The sequence below is a fragment of the Rhinolophus ferrumequinum genome, chromosome 21, assembly GCF_004115265.2.
Source record: "Rhinolophus ferrumequinum isolate MPI-CBG mRhiFer1 chromosome 21, mRhiFer1_v1.p, whole genome shotgun sequence".
In the NCBI taxonomy this organism is placed as follows: Eukaryota; Metazoa; Chordata; class Mammalia; order Chiroptera; family Rhinolophidae; genus Rhinolophus; species Rhinolophus ferrumequinum.
Window position 1 is genome coordinate 48,803,174 of NC_046304.1, and position 21,315 is coordinate 48,824,488.

A 21,315-nucleotide genomic window follows, 5' to 3' on the forward strand; every position below is an offset into this window, starting at 1 on the left:
CCCCCCCTCCCCCTACTGGCTACAAGAGGACAGGAGGTGGGTCAGCCCGTTCCCAGGACAGAAAAATAATCATCAGCTAACCCAGGGCCCACACTCACGCTCCTACTCAATCCCCTTGGGCAGGATTACAGGACACAGTGAAATTTGAATTTCAGAAGAACAATAAATGTTTTAGCCTAAGTAGGTTGCAAATATGGCATTGGGGGCATACTTCATACTAAAAAAATTATCCTTTGTATGCCTGAAATTTGAATTCAACTCAAAATCCTGGGTTTTTGTTTTTGATTTGTTGCTAAATCTGGCAACCCTCAGGGCCCTTGCCCTCAGCAGTGAGGGAGGAGGTGGAGCTGGCAGAGAGGCCTGAGAAAGGAAGAGGAAGTAGTGTGGGGGGAGGGTGAGCAGGGAAAACCCGGTCCAGAAAGAAAGCTTTCATCCTCCATAGGAATGATATATTACTTTTGAAAAAGTCATTCTCTAGAAATATTCTACACTGGCCGCCTTCAGCTGTTAGTAGCTATGGAGTTGTGTGTGTGTGGGGGGGGCACATACACACGCAGACACCCACCCCATACAATTCTAAATAAAGTTTGGAAGCACTGAGTATAAAGGATCTCTAAAAGGATTCGCTGTTCCTTCTGGTGGCAGACGGACGAACACTGTTCCCTATATTGCTCGAGAAGGATTTAAACATAACAAGAAAAAACAAACAAACCCATAGGGGCTGAGGGACTGCTACGGCCTGTCCCTAGTGTCATCCTGGAAGAGCCCCCTCTTGAAAATTCACGAAGCCCAGGGGCCTTCCTTCCGCTCCCCATCCTGTTCTCTCTCCCGGAAGGGGCCGCATTTAGTGTACACATTCTGTCCAGCTTTACTCCAAAGGGCTTCAGGTGCAGGAGCCAGGCGGGGGGTAGGGGGGTGGGAGGGGCCGTGTGACCACCTCCTTCCTGTCGCACCCATTTACCCCCCCGTCACAGCAGACATGCCAGGCGAGAAAAGAAGAACTGGGTGTCCTTAGCCCTGGCACCGAGGCCGACCCCCCTGCGCTGACCTGCTATTGATGCATGAGACCAGGCAGGAACTCAGGTTGACATCTGGCATCCATTTGCGGCTCGGGTGGAGAAAAGGAAACTGGTTCCTGCTGGGAGAACACCCCATCCTACAGAGCTGGGCAGGTCAGGGTGTGTGACAAAGTCAGGCACCAGTCGGCACCCAGGCCAGCTCCCCCAAGTCCTCTACAGGCCCCCCCAGGCTCAGCCAGTGCCCTTCATCCATGAGGTCCTGGGTCTGTGGCTGGAGCCAGGCTCTTGGCTGCCCCTGGACGGGAAGGGGGACGGGAAAGTGGTGGTGGGCGGGGGGCAGGGAGACGAGGCCAAGAGCATGGAGCCCCCACCTCCTCCTGCCTCACACTCGGATCTCGTCCTCCTCCTCCTCGTCCATGAAGGAGAACTCCTTGTCCGGCTGCCTGGAGAGAGTGACCCGGGCCCTGTCCGGCCCCCGGAAGGCAGGGCTGCGCTCCTCCAGGACGCCCGAAGTGCAGCTGGACAGGGAGCTGCTGTCCCTCGTGGTGTGGCTGCCCACACTTCGGGCAGAGCCGGGGCTGGGGGCCACCGCGGCCCAGCCCTCGTCCTGTGGAGGAGCGTGTGAGGGCAGTGGGGGTGAGTCCCGGCCACCCTTGTCGTCCTGCCTGGCCAGGGGAAGGGCCGCTGCCCCCGAAGGGGGAGCCATGCCTGGGTCCTCGTCGCCACGGTAACCGCCAGCCTCCTCCTCCGGTTCCCATTCCTCCTTGTCCATGATGCTGAGCACGTCACCCAGCATGGAGGGTCCCAGGTCGATGTGGAAGGACATGATGGACTCTGCATGCTTCAGCCCAAAGCTGGCCTTGGGCACGACGGGAAGATCCGTCAGGTCCCCAAAGGCCTGCTCCTCAAGGAGGGGGTCGCGGGAGTTGAGGGCGGTGGCCCCATTCCGCCGGGGCACCTCCTCCGTGCCCGCCGCCTCTTGGTCACCTTCCCCGGCATGTGCCTTCTTCACAGGGCTGGACGACAGGCTCTTGGGCAGCTTGCTGGAGCCCTTCTCTGCAGCCTCCTTCTCGTTCAGCTGGGGCAGGGACATGGCATTCTTGACGAACAGGGCTGAGTCCCGCAGGGAGCCCAGCATGTCCCTCTGCTCCCGGTCCCCCCTGGTCACTGACTGCGACCGCTTGCTGCCCCGAAACTTCCGGGACAGGAGGCTGCGTTTGGAGGACGAGGAGGCGGCCTGCTGGTCCAGGGACTCACCATCCAGCTCGCCAGCCTTGCTGTTGAGGAAGGAGGTGTCCCCAAAGGCATCCCCGGCCCGGCCCACGTGCATGGTGTGGCGGAAGTCACCCAGCGGGGCACTGATCATCTCGGCCGTGAGGTCCACGCGAGAACGGCGCTTAGAGTGCACCGAGCTGGACACCAGCTGCTTGAGGATGGGCATCTTGCCCACAGGAGGGGAGGCAGGCCCTCCAGAGGCAGCAGGCAGTCCTGGGGTCCAATCTGAAGGCTGGCAGGTGGAGGGACGATGAGGAAAAGCTCAAAGGGCTGCAAGAAAGAACAGCAGGCAAAGGGTTAACCCAGGCTGGCCTCACCGCGCCAAAGCCCATCTGCCCAAGGGCTGTTATTCAAAGGCTGTTACCCAGCTGCCACCAAAATTAAGTAATGTGAAATGAGCCAGCAATCAATTTCATAACGCTGACTATTTCTTCATCCACAGGTTCTCCGGTTAGGGGAGTGAGGGGAGTGCTTTTTGCAAATCTGGTTGCAGTTCAAGTAGCCACAGACACTTTCCCTGCAACTTGGCTCAGGGCGGGGCGGAGGGTGGGGGGGAGAAAGAGAGGGGAGGAGGGAAAGAGGAGAGGGAGACAGAGAGAGATCTTTCTTCTAAAGGACAATGTCTCCCCGCCCTCCACACCTCCTCCCCAGCCAGATCTGCCAGAGTAAACATGACCACATTTAGGACATGGAGACGCACAGGTGACTCCACAGAGCGGTCTAGGAAAGAGACCGAGCCTATGACTTGACCGGAGACGTGCTGTAAGTTCTTCCTGTTGTCTGACCTCAATCCCTGTAAAGTGAGTAGACACCTCCACCTGAGTCACAGTCCTCAGAGGAGGGAGGGGACAGCACCCAGAGAGGTGCTGCTTGGCACCGCCACATATGTGGGCGGCCCACATATTTTTCTGAATCAAAATTGGGGCGGGGCTGCTGGGACCCACAGAACCAGCTCCCCAGCTTTCCAGTCCTTGCTGGGTGTCCCTTAAATGAGGATCCCACCTGCGGTATCTCCATTATGGGCCGCAAGCTCTTTGCCAAGGATCTATACTCCGCCTCTCGGGGAGATCAAGACCGGAAAACTCTCTCCCAATTTCTGTAATCATTAGGGGCGCAGGGAAGCAAGGACTAGAGCCTAGATACCCTAGGTCCCCCGGGATCTGCAGACCCCGAGGTGACTAACCTGAACCAAAGAACCTCAGAGGGCCATCAGAAAACTGGAGGGACCACCTACGCAGTTCTGGGCAAGGGCCAAGGTGAAGTTTAGTGTTAGAGCCACACCAGCCCCTTTCCCTCATGAGGGACCTGCCCGAAATGCTAAACCCAGCAGCAAAGGACTCAGAAGGGTGAGGAGACTTAATAAAGATGGTAGGTAAGGGGCCACCAGTCCTGCTAACAGCACCCTCATTGCAGACCCACCCTTTCCCCTGCAAACCTCAACTCGTGGGTGCCCCACCCGAGTTTCTTCCTCACCCCCGGCTACTGCCCCGAGCTAGGCCACCGTATCCCACCTGGCCCCTGACATCAGCCCAACAGGTCTCCCTGCTCCCCCTTTGTCCCCTTCCAGTTCATTCTTCACCTTTTCGCTAGGAAAAAAACCCTTCTAGGACTCCCAGGCCAGACTCCTTGGTGTCACCATCAGTGCCCGCACACCCACTCAATGCCATCGTGCGCCCTTTGCCACCCCTGTGTGCTCTGCACCAGCCCCTGAACTTCTGTCTCCTGGGCTCCAGGACTGGACGCATACAGTGCCCCACTACAACACCCTGTCACCTGGCTCACCCAGCATCCTTCAGGGCTCAGCTGAGAGGTCACTTCTTCTGGGAAACCATCCTTAGCCAGGGTAAGTCCTGCCAGCCACCCGCCCCGTCCCAGCACTTTGGATGTCCTCTCTCCCACAGGCACTGAGTACACTGTTCCGCCCTTCTGGCTGGACTGTAATCTCCCACTGGGTTTTGAGCTTCCACAGGGTTCCGACGGAGCTGTTCACCAGATTCCCATCTAGCAGTACGTGGCACAGTTGGTTTCAAACACCTGTCGAAAGGCCAATGCCTCCCGCCCCCAACCCCCTAGTTTCTCTCTTTCACCTTCTCAAACCCAGTGACAGTGCTGGCTTCACTTCAGCTTACAGCCCGGCTCCGGGGCTCCCAGCATGACCTCTGTGTCCTCTAACCCCCTCCCACGCTCTCTGCCTTGACTCGCTGCTGCCATCCTGTCTCATGGCTCCCCCATCAGCAAGTTGTCACCCCCACCCCCACCCCCGGCACTCATACTACTCGTCACTCCAGCAAACAAACAAAGTTGTCCAGGGCGGGCAGTGGGAGCCAGGTACCAGGACAGCCCTGCCGCACAGGTGACCTGGGCTGGGATCAGAGCCAGGTGACGACTGTCCTGGAAGGCCTTGAGATGACCCACTACAGTCAGGCAGCTCTCCCTCCCTATCAGCTCCTTCTCCCACCCAATGCGTAGGAAAGTACTTCCCCCCTACCCTAACCTGAACCCTCTGTCTCGCCCACTCTCTGGGAGCTAACCTCGAAACAACTGGATGGGCACACCTAGACCAGGGATTGGCAAACATTTTCTACAGAGGGACAGGCAGTGAAGATTTTCGGCTTCATGGCTAAAAGTGTCTTTGTCGCAGCAGTAGGAAAGCAGCTAGTATTTGCAGTAGGAAAGCCGTAGTAGACTATATATGAACAAATGGGTATGTCACAATAAAACCTTATTTACAAAAATAAGTGGTGGGTCAGATTCGGTCTGTGGGCCGTAGTTTGCTTACCCTTAAATTATAATAGACACATAAAAAGCACTGGCCTTGGGGACATCCCCTCACCATTGCTCCGGGTCCAGTGCTCTTGCTACTCCACTCCAGGATTTTCTCTGGCCATTGGGGGTAGCATCACTGATCAGTTATCATTACCAATTGAGCATCCCTCCCCACTTCTGGCTGGGGTGGGGGCGGGGGTGTCCAGAAAAAGGAGGAGCCTGGCTGCTGCCTCCAAAACGTTCTTGTATAATCGTTGAGCAGATTCCGACACTGTTGACACTTTGAGCCAGACCAGTCTTTGTGGTAAGAGGGTAGGATGTTTAGCAGCAGCCCTGGTCTCTACCCACTAGATGCCAATAGCATCTCTCCCCCAGTGTGACAACCAAAATGTCTCCAGGAATGCCACATGTCTGGGGGTAACACTGTGGGTGTAGAACTGCTGCCCAGGAGTGAGAACACACAGGTGACAATAACGCATGTACTTATTCACCAGGTAAACAAAAGCAAAGAGGGGTGCAGGCAGGGAAGGAGGGAGGGAGAGAGGGGCAGGGAGTGGACATAAAGGGTCAGAATTGTGGGAACCGGACATGAACTGCCAGAGTTGCATTCAGGGTTTCAATGTTATGGCAGGAATCCCCCGACTGAGGAAGCAACTTGAGGCCTGTGGTTTAGAAAAGAAAGGAAAACCACAGGCCCAGCTGTCCAGGACTCAGCAGGGATGATGCAGACCCGTGGCCACCCACGTGGCCTGGCCACAGGACAGGAGGGTCCTCACAGGACAAGAGGGTCCCCACAGGACAGGAGGGTCCCCAGGCTCCCACCCTCCCTCCTTCTAGCATATCCTTGTGGGCAGGGCTATAAAGAAGAGTGAGAGGGGCCAGCAGGAAAATCCCTAGCCCAGCCCCGGAATTACCAGGACCCTACATGGCCCAACACCCCAGGAAGACAGCGAGAGTTCTGGCCAGTGCTCTCTGCTGCCTGTGGTCTCACTCCCTGTGGTGGGAACGAGGCTTTGGGGCTTGTGAAAATCCGAATCATCTTCAATATCCAGCATGAAAAAGTCCCGAGAGCTGGGGCCTCAATGGCCACCAACCGGTCGCACTGCCCAGCGAGGGGGGAGCTGCAGGACCCAGCAGTCCTGGGGAGGGGGCGAGGGCTGGGTCTCCAGGACCTGGAGCTAAGAGCACAGACGAGACAGCCCAGGCTTGAGGGCTGGCGAGAACTCACTCACGGGCTAGTTTTCACCCTAAGCTTCTAACAGAACAATTGGGGGTAGGGGGCTGGAAGTGGAACATAAGAGTCCAAACACAAGGAGCCCACTGGGCCCGCGCTGGGGGCAGTTCAGGAGGCCTGAGCGCCCACCAGAAAGGGATCTGCCAAAGGGAGCTGTGGCTTTGGGGAGGGGTGTTGCTGAGCAGGAGTCACCTCTGGGGAAGTGGCTAAATTAGGCTGCCACTCCCCACAGCCCGCCCTGGGCGGGACGCCCCCACTCTACCCCGGAAGCCACAGCCCACTTTCCTGGCAGAGCTAAGGAAACCAGAGCAGTCCTCACGGCTCTCCCAGCCTCCCCGCCTCCTGTGGAACCAGATTCCTCTACCCTTGGCCCCGCTGACCACAAAACATTCCTCCGAGGCAGGAGCAACGAGCCCTCCCCTGAAGCCCAGGTCGCCAGTCATCTATACAAGCCACACCTCCGTCTACACAAGCCACACCTCCGACTCGGCTCTCTCCCTCCTGGGACTATAGCCAATCTCCCTGGCCTCCCTGATCAGCCAGCCCAGCTGCTGCTAGACAGACAGCAGAACAAGCTGGACCAACGCACTCCCAGGCAGTGGCCTGTCCCTGGCAGCCTGGCCCACACAGGATACAGACCCGAGTTCTCCCGAGTTCTCCCGGGGCAGCCAGGCCTCCCACTTTCCAGCTGACCTGCAGCTCACCCGGGTACACAAAGTACACATGCTTCAACACTCACTGCCCCTGCTCCGGCACAGCTGCCCCTCCATAGTGCTACCCATCCATCTAATACCAGCACCAAGCACCTGGCGGGACAGAAGGAGGCCTTGGCACACGGCTTCATTCGTGCCTTGGAATGGCCACAGAGGCTTCATTCACTACCTTCTTTCTCTTTCTCTTTCCCCCTCTCTCATCTGTTGACTTACCTGCATACCCATCAATTTTCCCACACTCTCTGGGCTCTGCAGACAGAACCCACTGATTTTCCCACACTCTCTGGGCCCTGCAGACAAGAGCAGTGAAAACAAGGCCACGCCCCTGCCTTCCAGGGCACACTTGCAGTGTGAGTGCGGGTGGGTGGTGAGCCGGGCTATAAACATGCAAATAAAACTGTATCTGGGAAAGCGAGGGAGTTAGAGGGCTGCAGGGGCCCCTCTGACGAAGGAGCACTGCGAGCTGAGAACTGAATGATGAGAAGGAACCAGGCACATCAAGAATATTCCAGCAGAGAGAAGAGCACATGCAAAGGTTCAGAAGTAAGAACAAGGTCATGATGTTTGAGGAACACAATAAAAACCTAGTGGCCAGGGCCCAAGTCACCCAGGGCCCCTCTCCCTATAAGAGCAGGTAGGCGTTTGGATGGCGTTCCAGGTGAGCAAGGAAACCAGTAACAGTTCCTAAGCAGGCAAGCCACCCAGTCTGCGTATGTGGAAGTTCCCATGGCTGCTGGCATTGGTGGCATGGAGTAGGGGAAGGAGGAATTCAGGGCAAAGAGGAAGGGGGCCAGGACACAGGTGTGGCTGAAGAGCTGGACAGACGGGGCCACATTCAGGGCCTGTTTTAAAGGTAGAGACACCCCAAGATGTTGAGGGCCCAGATCAGGGAGGAGAGAAAGGGCAGAATCAAAGGGGACTTCAGGTCTTCCAGAGCCACTTAGGGCACCAGGTGTCCTCTTCCAGTGGTGGGTCTCCCCCGGGGGGCTGTGGACCTTTCTCCCAGGGGTGCGACCAATGTTCCACCACTAGGGAGAACGGAATTTTACCGAGGTGGGGGACGCATTCTGTCAACGTCAGCAGGAACAACACGCTAGAGGGGGTTCTGCAAGAAACACAGACCCGGCTCTCTGTAAGGAAGATCCGGTGCTTTCTGGAAGGCTCACCAGCCTTATCCTGCAAGATAAGAAGTCGCAGTGAAGGTGGACGGCTGTTATTCCAGCAGCGGACAGGGCTGACTGGCAGCTCCGCAACGGGGAGAACTGTGGCTGCTTTGATCCACACTGTTACATCCTGCCGGAGGGACTTGAATGGGGCTGTGTTGTGATTTTTGCTGACTTTAGTACTACTCAGACTCTTTCAGTTCCTTCGTGGGCACTGCCAAAAGCCCTCGTATTTGAAAGTGTGCTGTTTGCACCAGGAGGCTAAGAAGAACTGTCTTAAACTAATCTGAGCCTGAACAACCACGATTAAAAAAAAAAAAAAAAGAAGCCCAGGATGGAAACATGAACCATCACCATTATAACTCCTGCACCACTTGTGTGTCTGTGTCAAATAATCTCCTTAAAATACCTGGGTGTGGAACGACCACACTCAGAGATGGAGACTAAATTAAGGGACTTGCCCGAGGTCATGGATTGAAGCCAAGGCTGTGTTCCCACCCCAGGACTCCAGCCATTAAAATAGCCATGCACTCCCCACGTGAGGGGGGCCCCAGCACATAAAAAACATGAAGCATGGAATTTGTGTATCCACATATATACATACATGTATTTTTATAAGACATGTCTATTATCAATCCATGCATCAATTAAGTTTTAGTTTTTTTTGTTTTTTGTTTTTTGTTTTTTTAAATCAATATACACGTAAGTTCTCGTGTTTTCTTCCCGCATCCCAGTGGATTTTCTGCACACCCCTGCGGGTGCTAAAACACAGCACCCACAGTGTCATGTGACACCCACTGAGGCATGCACAGTGCCTGCAACTTCAGATTCCCAAGACTGAGAGGTGGAGGGCACTACCCAACTGGTGAAGCAGGGAGAGGTACTTGCCATAGGTCACGGTGCTGGTGAGTGACCCAGGTGGCACTGGAGCCCAGGTGTCCTGTCCCCCAATCGAAAAGTCTTTCCCAGATGACACGGGAACTGACTCACTGCCAGGCACCAGGCTAGACCTACTGTCTGTTATCATCTCGCCCATAATACGTGTTGGGAAAGGCAAGAGGGAAAGAAGGATGTCCCTCCCACCAAGCGGCAGGTACTAGGTGCCACTGGGCAGGGAGAAAGGAACACGACCCTGGACCAAGAGCTGCTGACAGTCAAAATGATCCTAGGACGGGGTGGTGTCGTGGCATCAGCAACTATGGAAGTTTCTTCAAATAACGGCTGTAAAACAAACGTGATTCGGCAATCTACCCTGTGGAACTATTACGTTGGTGCAAAAGGAATTGCAGTTTAAAAGGTTAAAAATAATTGCAAAAACCACAATTACTTTTGCACCAACCTAATATTTTAAAGTCACAAACACAGGTATCCATTGAAGCCTTAGTCATAATAGCAAAAGAATGGACACAACCTAATATCCAACAAAAAGAAAAAGCTGGGAAAACCGGGCGCCATTAACTCAACAGGTCATCACGCAGACATGACAAGTGGAGCTGTGAAGACCACGCTGTGACATGGAAAACGGGTCACCCAACGGCACCAAGTGTGAGGAAAAGGCAGAACTTGATGCATCTCTACGAAAATGAGCCCTCGTGAAAGACTTAAAGGCACCCGAGAAACCAAGGAGTTGTGTCAGGCTGGAGAGGAAAACAGGCTTTTGAAAAAAAGTTCCCTTTAATGTGGTAGTGCTGTTTTAACAATAATTTAAAAATCCCAAAGCATCAGAGGCTTAAGGAAAAGTCTTCTAATTTCAAAACCAGCTCAAAACTAGTTCTCAGGGCTCAGTACAAGGCACCCAATAGGGGCTGGGTGAGAATGGGCTCAGGTGTACTCCCCCCATATGGTAAAATCTCCCATTGATGTGTGTTCTCTTTCTCCCCCTAAATCACCCCCAAGCTGGACATGTTTATTGGGTCCTCCTTTTATTCTAAGTCTTCTGGAAGGAGAAAGTGAACAATCTGTAACAATCTAGTGTCAGGGAAAACCCGGAGCTTAGAATATCCCACAAGACCTCGCTTCCCAACAGCTGCTCCCTGATGTTGGAGCCTCCTCAGCTGAGCAGGAGGTGAGAGACGACCATCCCCTTCCCCTGCCCCCGCCACGCCCACCACCGGAGATTGGCCAAGTTCCAGGGACACTGAAGCTCTAAGCTGGAGGCCAGCATCTAACATGGGCGATCCCACAATGGGATCCTGTCCAAGAGACCCTGGGCGGGTGAAGGTTCTACTTCCGCGGCTTCTACAGCCGCAGCTCAGCGCTTCTGATGGCTGTAGGGACCAGAGAAAACCAGAAGGGGTGGGGGTCACACAAGGACCTCCAGCACCCTCATGCTCCACCAGCTGGTCGACCCCCCAGCCGTATGCAGAAGTAGCAATCCTGTTAGCAGTTCCATGCCTGCTGCATGCCGGGCACTGAGCTGGAACACCCTACATGTATGCCTCCATTTTACAGGAAGGGAAACTGAGGCTCGGACAGGGTCATTTCCCTCACTCGCTCTCATCACAGACACTAAATGGTAATGTGAGCCCATTTGGGGCAGACCTTAGAACACATGGTTTCCGGTATGAGGCCATGCCCCCTGGTTCATTCAGATGGCCACAGCTGAGAAGGTGCACACAGAGGGACAGGGGTGGTTGGGATTGGGGACGCTGTTTGTCTAAGACCCTTGGAACCAGTACTCACTTGACTGACATGTCCATTAGACACCTACTCCAGGCCGGGCTAGGATGGGCCCCTCCTGACCTGATCTCATTCCCACTTCCTGCTCTGAAGAGCCTCCCAACACTGATTCCCTGGGAGGTGAGAGGACCACCCTGAAGACAGAAGCCTGGACTCCGCCACACATTCAGCAGTGGGCCCAGCACAAGCCCCGCTTCTCATGCCTGTCCTGCTCCCATCTCCATCCCATGTTTCTTGACAGTTCCAGCTGCCAAGAAGGAAGACTAGTGCCCCGACCCAACCTCTCTCCCTAAAATCTCCCAGCCTGAGCACCCTGCCAGCCAATCCAGACCAGGCCCATAGGCCCAAGGGTGCCACTGCCCAGCCACACTCGGGCAGATCCCATTTCCTGGAGATAAACATCCTTTGCTTTGGTAGCCTCTTCCTGGAAGAAAGGAAAGTGAACAAGGCCCCGTTTCACGACATGCTTTCCACAGCCGCAAGCAGCCAACACACATTCCCCAGGCAGTCCTGCTGGGGAGCAGGCGTGTGACTGGGGAGGGGGGTGGGCCATCCTAGGTAACCAGGACACTAGGCTCTTGTCAGAGCAGGGCTCATAGGGTGAACTGCACAGGAAGAAGGCAGTAGTCCTGGCCAGGACTTCTCAGCGACCTCCACTTTATGCTGCCTCTCCAAGGGTTATTAAATAATTTATACCTACACTGTCCAATATGGCAGCCACCAGCCTTAGGTGGCTGGTGAGAGCGTTTGAAATGTGGTGAGTTCCAAACTGACTTGTGCTGAAGGGCAAAACACACAATGGACTTCAAAGACTTGGAATGAAAAAGAGAATGCCAAACAGCTCACTAACATTTTTTATAGTGATTACATGTTAAAATGGTAATATTTGGAGTACACTGGGTTAACTACAATTGGTCATTTCATCTTTCTTTCTACTTTTAAAAACGTAGCTATTAAAAATGTAAATTATATAGGGGACTTGCATGATTTTTCTGTTGGACCCTGCCGATTCAGACTTTTTTCCCTTTTATTACACAAGGAACACTTTCCACTGGAGATGAAGAAAGCCAACCTTTGTTCCCATTTGGGTGAAAATATGAACATGTTAGTAAATAATGTTACATTATTTTAGATTAGATCCTAAGAGCCTACGTTTTATAATCAGTGGGCCACTGATGAATGCCGGCTTGTTTTAGTTTGGTTTGAACTCTGTAACAAATATCCTTCCAGCTCCATCTGCGTAAGTCCTTAACTATTTCCGGAGGATGCATACTTATAAGTGAGTAAAGTTACTTTTGTTTCTTATTGTTGACTTGTTTTCCAGAAGGTTTCACCAAGTGCAGTCTCACCAAGTAGGATGATGGTATCCCACGCCAGGGAATACATTTGCTTTAACTGAATTGACAACGAAACACAATCACAATCACCACCACCACCACCACCACCCTCACAAACTGGTAATTTGCATTTCTTTGATTACTAACGAGGGTGAGCATTTTAAAAAATAGATTGCTGGCATCTGTACCCTCTCCTGAATTGCCTGTTAAAGCCTTTCACCCCCTTTTCTATGGGAGGGAGGGGGCTTCACCTTTTCCAGTGGATTTGTACGGCTTTTTAAAATATTAAAGCTATTTAAATTTTTGACCATCATATTTTGCAAAGATTTCTGCAAATTTATCATACACCTGTTTATACGATGGGACCTTGTTGTTTTCTTTCTCATCGATGCTTATTAATTGGTACATGGTCAAGTCTGCTTTATGGTTTCTCATGTCAGTATCATGAAGTAAAGACATCCCCACTCCCACTCCCAGGTTTACGAAAATATTCACTTATAAAACAACCAGGTAGTGCAATAATTCAAAACTACTCATAGGAAAAAAAATCTAGAAGGAAATACAACAAACTAAGAGATGCCCGTGGCTTGTAAAATTGTGGGCCATTTAAAATAGAAAATAAACAATTAAAATATAACAATAAAGTGATGTTAGTCACTAATTCCTTATAAAATTGTTGTATGAGTTAAGCACCAAACGCTACCTCCATCAGCTATTAAATTCTTTATATATAAATACCACTCACATGTGGGTCTACTCCAGACTCCGTTTTCTGTTCATTCCTAAACCAGGTCTACACTGTCAGTCTGTAAAATATGTTTTGAGTATCTAGTAGGGTAGCATCCCAACTTTAACGTTTTTTCTAAAATTTTCTTGGCTTTTCTAATGTGTTAGTCTTTCAGGTGGACTTTTAGAAACATTTTATTAAGAAAGCCTGACAGGATTATATTGGAATGGAAAGGGAACAATAAATTGAATGGGGAAGATCTGACTTTATCACAACGTCAAGTTCTCACATCCATCTTTAGACATTCTCCATTCAATTCTGTGGGTTTTCCTCCTACAAGTCTTACACGTTTCTTGCCATGTTTATCCTGGGTTATTTTATGGTCTCTTGTTGTGACTGGGTTTTGCATCTCCACCCCCCCACAGCTATATATTCTGACTGGTTAGAGCTAGTATGTGGGAAGCCACAATTTTTTAAATGTATGCACATTTATTTCATAGCCACCTTACTAAGCTTGCACTGTCTGACACACTCTAATCAACTTTATGATTGAATCTTTCGGGCTTTGCAAGTAGACGAGCCCGTCATCTGTAACTAATAATAATTCTGCCTCCTCTGCTCCTCATTCTTATCTTGTTATATTGGCTACAATTGCCAATATTGTGTTGAATAATACTGCAGACATAAAACATCTCTGTTCCTGGCATGAGTGGTGATATTCTAAACCCCAGTCTTGAATACAGTAGCCACTGGCCACATGGGGGCTGTTGGGCTTGAAATGTAGCTAGTGAGACTAGGGAACTGAATGTTTTATCTTATTTCATTTTAATTCTTTTAAATGTAACACCTGATGCTTGGTTCAGCTATGGGAAAACTTCAGTTTAAAACAACTTGAGTGTGTGAATCTACTTTTTCAACTGTACATTTTAGGAAATCCAAATTCTGACTGCATATTTCTGAGATTTGGCATCCGAATTGAGATACGCTATGGGTGTAAAATACATACACACTGGATTTTGAAGACTTTATATGAAAAAAACAATGTAAAATAGCTCATGGATATTTTTTCTGATTCCATGGTGAAATGACAATACTTTGGATATACCGTGTTTCCCCGAAAGTAAGACGTAGCTGGACCATCAGCTCTCATGCGTCTTTTGGAGCAAAAATTAATATAAGACCCGGTCTTATTTTAATATAATAATATTTTAATATAAGACCGGGTCTTATATAATATACAAATATAAGTATCAGACCGGGTCTTATATTAATTTTTGCTCCAAAAGACTCATGAGAGCTGATGGTCCAGCTACGTCTTATTTTCGGGGAAGTACAGTACTAGGCTAAATGACATATTATTAACATGAATCTCACCTATCTTTAGTTTTCTAAATGTGGCTACTGATAAACTGAAAGTCACATGTGGCCAGTATTATATTCCTATTGACAGCACTGTCTGGGGTATTTCCATTAATCACCGTGCTTAGATAGTCTCAAGCATTTTAAGGAATTTACAGTTCTTACAGTTTATAGGAAAAGGATGGCAATAACTCAACCAGGCTGAGTAGCAAGAAACACACCATGGTTAGGATAATTTACCCTTTCATTCCTGGAAAATACAGAAGAGGATGTCTGGCTCAGTTGACACAGTGACTTGTGATGGAGAGGGCTCTGGAATACCATTCCCCAATGTGGGCCCCGACAGCTAGCGAGACTGTGCTGATGAACCCACTCTGGGAAATGACATCCTGGACCCCACCCATGGGCCTCAGGTGGACATGCCAACCCCCTCCCCCTCCTGCAACCATGGGTCATGGAGGAAATATGCGAAAGGAACTAACACTCACTGAGCTTTTACTCTACACCACGTCAGATGCTTTGATTAAACTGCCTTTTTTTTTTTTTTAATTTATGAGCAACACACTGTCCTAGGCATTTAAAAGATTTTATCTCAACAATCCCATGGAGTTATTTATCATCATCCCCATCTTATACATAAGAAAACTGAGGCTTAGAGTTAAATGATTTACCCAAGTCACACAGTTGCTAAGGACAGAGCAGAGAGGATTCCAGGTCTGCCTGCTTCTGAACTCTGGGCCTTTCCCTCTTTTCCCGCACCAGGGGAGGGTCAGAAGCCTGGTGGGGACAGGCCTCTGAGGTCTGAGGAAGGTTATGGATGCATAAAACCCGCAGGAAGCAGTTTTACAGAGAATTTCAGATTAAAATTTCCCTGGTCTGGTCACCCCTTTCCCCACAATTCCAGGACAAGTACGGATAAATCCTGGGAAATACAAAACACAGGGCCCCTCCGCCCCCCACCCCCAGGTCCATCCTGTAGGGAACCGCTGCTCCTCCTGGGCTGGAAATGGGGCACTCTCTCCACTCTGCTTCTGCGTCTTTGTCCCTGCATCCACCTCCCTCCTCATCCCAGAGCCATGGGCTGTGAACACAGGGCAGGAAGGCAGGTGGGGGGTTGGGTGGGGGGAGCCCATTTCACCAGTTAGAACAGCATGGGAAGGGAAGAGAAAGGAGCGAGCCATGACCCAGGAGTGACAGGAAGCAACAAACCAGGAGTCAAGACCATGAGGAGCCAGTGATTGACTCAGGGACACGTAACAACTTTGTTTGTTTACAGGGCTCTTCCTGGAGCCCTGTTTCCTCACCCCGAGCTCCCCACAGCCACTAGAGGGAGAGCCAGGAGAGGGGAAGGGGTGCCTGGTAGGGGCCCTCCTGTCCCCACGCAGCCAGGTCCCCCTCAGCTGGGAGTGGCCCTATTGCTGTTCTCCCCCCCCCCCACTCTCACCTCAGGGTCTCGGAAGGAAGCAGCTGGGCTTGAAATCAGATCTGCCAGGCCTTGTTGGGGTTCACTTCGCTTCTCTTGAGATCAGAGTGCCCAGCGGAGGAATGGAGTGAAAGGGTACTCTGGGGTCTCCAGACTCACTGCAGAGCAGGCCCGCAAATCTGCAGCCTCAGTCCTGCCGGAGCACGTAATGTGGGGGTGAAAAGCGTGGACCTTCGAGCCAGACTCCCCCGGTTCCATGGGTTGGCTCAGCCCCACTGGGCAAGTTACTGGTGTCTCAGTTTCTGCATTAGCTTTCAAAGCGATTGATAACATTATATGCATCCTAGCGCTACTGTGAGGATTAAATAAACTAATATATGTAAGCCCTTGGCGCAACGGTGCATAAAGGCTGAGCCCCCTTGCGTGTTTGCTACGAAGACAATAATGGAACGTGTTCTCTCCCTCAGCAGGTGCCCTTTGTCTAGACCTTGAAAGGTAGAAGGAGAATTCCAGCATCCCCAGTGACACTCTGGCCACTATCACTCCCCTAAGTTCAAAGAGGACACATTATTAACCTGGGACACACACCTCCAGTGTCGCCTGAGGACACCTAATCCAAAGGCTCCAGGGCTGACCTCTTTCAAAGTTCTTGGTGGTCCCCAGGACGAACTGTTGCAGGGGAAGGGCGCTCCAAGCTTCTGAAGCCCAGGTGCAGACAGTGGTTCCCACCAGAGAGGGGGAAGCAGCCCCAAACTTGCTTTCTTCCCCACTCTGATGTCCCTCCTGCCCTCTTGACCCTTCACCTTTAATGATGCCCACGGGGCTTAAGCTCTTTCTGATTTCACTTTCAACTGGGTGCATGAGGTGGAAGAGAGAAATTCTACTTCCATTCCTTCATAACTCAGGATTTGGGGGGACCCTGGGTGCTACCAGCAACAAAAAAATGCACAAAACCTCCAATAAAATACAGCCTGGTCCTTTGGGCCTAACCAAATTCCCCTTAGGTGTCCATAAATTGTACTGCCAGCCCTAAGGAGGTTCCTTTGTGCCGCCTGCCCCTCTACTCCCATTATTTTATTGAGCCTTAAACCCCACAGTGGGTGGGGGGTAACACCAGTCCCCTTCTGATGCTTCAAGGACAAGGGCAACTTTCTCAGGAACGGAGAAGGGTTGCACTGAGTGGGAACCTGGGGGTGAAGAGGAAGGAGGGGTAGGGAACAAAAGCTGAAACAGAGCCTGGCTTCATTGTCACACTGGGGAGCTCTGAAGCTGGGGCCTGCAGACCAAGTTCCGTTACCATGACAACTGCATGGACACAGGCAGCAGAACCCAGACTCCCAGGGAGGTTGCCCCACATGCCCCCATCTGCCACCCCAGTGGCCAGGGCAGAAGGTGGAGGCTTGAGCAGCTTTGGCTGAGCACAGAGACGCTGTCTCTGAGTACACAGCTGGGGGGGGGGGGCCTCTCTCTTGCCCTGGCACTACTGCTTCTCAGATGCCCTCAGCCCCTGGGATGACGGAATGAGGGGGAAATGCCAGCAGTGCAGAGTGGCTGGGTGAGAAATGCAAGCCTTCCTTCATGAATATGCCCCTCATGCCCTCACTTGACCCGAAGGGGAGAGCCTCCCTCCTCTGGGGGGGATAAGTAGAGTCCACCTGTGGCCCCATCCCCAGCAAAGGAAGGCTCCAGATGCCAGTGCTGCCACCCTGGCCTGGAGCCCTGAGCTGCACGCTGGCAGTGCCTGGGGGAGACTGATGTACGTTACTGGAAGGAGCCCCAAGGCTCACAAGAGACATGTTTTAAGTTGGGGCTTCAGGGCACAGCCAGTGGGAATGAGGAAAAGTAATGGATAAGCTTCGTTCACAAGGCACTGCAAGCAGAGAAAAGGGCCACGTCCGGCCACACACAAGTCCCTCCCCTCAGGCCCATCCAGTGCCCTGTCCAGAAAAGGCTGGCATGGGCCTATCCTCCCTAGGGCACCCCAGAAGTCCTGGGTGGAGCTGGCCTTCAGGACCCTCGGCCAGAAGCTCCGGGGTTTGGTACCTTATCCCAAGGTTGAGGAAAAGCCTCAGGTACATGAGTCAGAAGACCTAAGCTCAGGGTCAGCTCTCAGCTTCCAAGACAAGCTTGCTCAACCCCTTTCCCTCCCCCTCCACCCCCAAGCCTTATCTCTGGCATCAACCCAGATCCTGTTCCTCCACGGGACAGACTCCTCCCTCCCCTACAGGGGACAAGTCCCTGAGAGTCTGTGGAACACGCTGCCATAGGAGGCTAGAGTCACTGCCCAACAGGAATCCTGGGTGCTCTGGCGTCTGAAGGCTCCACTCCTAATCAATCCAAACCAGAGAAAGAGAGACAGAGCGAGGGAGCAATATCAGTAGTGAACACCTTGCCTGCCACACCTAGGCACAGCTTGTCCTGGACACAGAAATCAACCAACCACTCCAAAGGTGGAGGAGGTTGAACTCCCTGCACCAGAGTCAACCTGAGGCCCTTCTGGGAAAGCTCCTGACTTATAAAAAAGGGTCTAAGATCCCCCTCCCAGGTCAACATTTGTCCCCCACCCCGCCCCATTTTGTAGATAAGACTCATCTGTTTGGGGCTCCCTGACCTTCAGTCCTGGTTGGGTCTGGATGCACATCCGCTTGGGATGAGTGCCCGTGGTTGGGTGTAAGAGAGAAACGAGGGCGGAAAGGTCGGAACTCCAGGAAATGGAAGGGACGCTCCAAGTAGAGGCCTGAGCTAGAGTATAATAGGAGCCCTCAGTCATCAGTGAGCAAGGGCCATGAACTCCGGGAGGTATCAGAGGGGCTAGGACTCACCTCAACTTGTCCCCTCCTGGGAGCAGTCTCACTTTATCACACTGGCCCCCTCCCAGTCCCTGCAGGGGTGACCAGGAGAACCCGCTTGAGTATCTCCCAAGGTTCTCTAAACCCTTCGTGGGAAGGAGCAGCTGTCCTCAAGGAGTGGAGGGCTGAAGTCCAAGTTGAGAAGAGATAAACCACTCTAATCTGTTGGTCACATGGCGGCTCACACAGGGCAGCTGATGAAAGCTGGAACCCACATGGCACCCCACGTTCACAGCAGGGTCCTAGCTACCCCACAGGGACAGACCCTCACAAGTAGCCAGTGCATGCCCTATTATTGCTTAGGGAGCCCTGGGGCTACCTAGAGGCTTGGCTGGGCCCAGCCCTGGTCCAGCAAACTCCCCATTTCTGGGGGAAATCCACAGCGCCACTCCCCCTTCCTTGTGCCCTGTTCTTTGTTCTCTTAAAATTCAGTCCACCCTGCCGGTGGTCCCCTCCTCCACCCCAGCCTCAGAAAGGGGCGGAGAGTGGAGAGTTATTAGAAACCCAGACTGTGCAAAGAAGTTGCATTGCGGGAGACCCTCCTGCAACGGGCCCCTCATTGTTTACGCTGGCTGGATGGGGAAAGCTTTCTCTGGTCCAGATGGCTGCTGGGGGTAAGGATGAGGGAGAGTCTCTCCCTAGCACCCAATCCCTCTAGAGAGGCGCAGGGGGCTTCACAGCTCAGGGACCCTTTCCCCATTCAACTGCTCAGACACAGGGGCGAAAAATGGGCACCGTGGACGCCGGCGAGGGCCGTGGGAGCCGGTCAGATTGCAAGGGGTGACAACAAGAAAAGAAAAACCATTGTATTTCCCCTCCATTCTCCCAGGGAGAGAAAGAAAACTTCCAAAGCCCAAGCTGCAGTATCTCATCGGGAAACACAAGGAATCTGGTTTGAGTTAGCAGAGGGCACCCCTCCCCCCCGTCTCACACACAACCCCCAGCTCCGGCTCCGTCCTCTCCCAGGAAGCCCGCCCAGCCTTGGCTCTCCAGGCCCCCCTCCGGGTTCCCGCCCAGTACTCCCCGCTCCGCAACTAACCACTGGGGGTCCAGCCCCCAGGCCAGCTGGTGCAGGAAGCACCAGGGGCAGGGGGCAGTTTTGTACCCCCAGAGGGGGGCGCTCCTGGGAGGGGGCGGAGCCAGAGACGGCTGATCGCAGCTCCACCTTCCCAAGCTGGTGATTAAATCATTAACCACCCAGTCCCGGCCCGCGGCCAAGCCGGGAGCCTTTGCCCCGGGCGCAGCCGGCGCGCCGGTCCCACGCGTAGCCCCCTCCCAGGCTCCAAATGGGCCGCCAGTTGGGCTGGGCCCCACCCCGCGGCGGCCTCTCGATCTTCCGAGGAGGCGGGCGAGGCGGGATCCTGGCGGGGAGGGAACGGCTCGCCAGGGAAGGAGGCGGAGATGGACGGCGTTGCGGGGAGAGTATTTGTTTCCTCGGCCATTCCCTTCCAGGCAGCTTCCTCCGGCCCAGTGACACTGGGTGGCGTGTGCTGCAGGGTGTACGAGAGCAAGAGCGCGTGTACACGCCGCCGCCACGACAGACCAATAATCCGGCTCTTATTCATGGAGAACTCCCGAGCGCACACACGCCCCCCTCGGGGAATCCGCAAGCGGCGCGCGGCCAACGGCTGTGCCCCTGAGGACACCGACACACTCCTAGGCAGGGGGGGACCTTTAAATCCGGGCCCCCATCCCTCCCCACCCCCACCCCAGCAGCGCCCTGGTCCGGGCCGGAGAACCTCAGTTGGGAGAGGAAATCGAGTCCGAGCGAGGCTTCACCCGGCTCTCTGCCACTCCCTCCTCCCCAAACCCCGCTCTGCTCCCACACAGGGTGCGCGGCTCCGGTCCTCAGCCCCAGCGCTGCCACCGCGGGCGGGCGCGGTGAGAAGCGGCGGCGCCGAGCAGGGGTGTCTCTGAGCCCTCGTCCACACCCCACACCCTTATCGCGGCTTTTTCAATCCCTTCCGCCGCACAGGGGGGCTCGAGCCTCCCAAGCTGAGCGGACCCGGACCTCGCAGGGCGCAGCTGGCTGTCACGGTCGCCTACCTGGGTCCCCAGAGACGCGAGCGCCGGGCATGCACCGCTGCGCTCTCCGCTGAGTGGGCTCCGCGCGGCGCCAGGGCATGCGGCCCATGTCAGCGCCGGCGTTTATTTCCCTCTGGCTCGGGCTTCCAGAGCTGTAGCCTCACGGACACTCCCCTTCCAGGCTCCGCCCGCATCCTCCCCCCGCTCCCCTCCGCGCTCACATCACAGCGCCGCCGCAGCCAATGGCCGCTGGGAACTACAGCCCGGCCGCTTGGCCTCCATGGTTCAAATCTGAGAGCCTGAGACTTTCGGAGCTCCAGGTGGGGTGCCCGGGTCTGGGAAGCCGGCTGGGTCCCGGGCTGGTGGGGCCTCGAGGTGCCTCTGCCTCGCTGCGCTCCCGCCCGATCCCCCAACCTGGGGCCCCGGAACCAGAGGCGCCACTTGCCCCGAGGGGAGCCAACGCGAAGTCCTCCTGAGACTGTTCCCATTCGGAGCAGTGACCAGACGCGGATAACCTCCGCCTCCTCCCTCCCGGACCCAGTCCCTACCGGAAATGGGAGCCCAAGGCGACGGTTGTCGCCGCCAGGGTGGTAGATTGCACCCCGACTTAATGGAGACGAGAGGGGCAGGGAGGAGCCGGCCCCGAGCCAGCCTCGCACCGGGTGTGAGAAGGGTTTCAGCTGGAGACTCTTCTGTGATCGTCCCGCTTTCCCGTTAGTACCTTTTGCCTGAGTATCCGCGGAGGC

General features: G+C 53.7%; 1 protein-coding gene across 1 annotated transcript; it reads right to left on the reverse strand.

Moving 5' to 3' along the window:
• Positions 1–423: 423 nt before the first annotated feature.
• On the reverse strand, positions 424–20,744 carry CDC42EP4 (CDC42 effector protein 4). The gene is made up of 2 exons (XM_033090039.1): positions 20,591–20,744; positions 424–2,564 (listed from the first exon to the last, which is right to left on the reverse strand). The coding sequence occupies exon 2, from the start codon at positions 2,458–2,460 to the stop codon at positions 1,402–1,404; it is 1,059 nt and encodes a 352-aa protein (XP_032945930.1). The 5' UTR covers positions 2,461–2,564; positions 20,591–20,744; the 3' UTR covers positions 424–1,401.
• Positions 20,745–21,315: the final 571 nt, after the last annotated feature.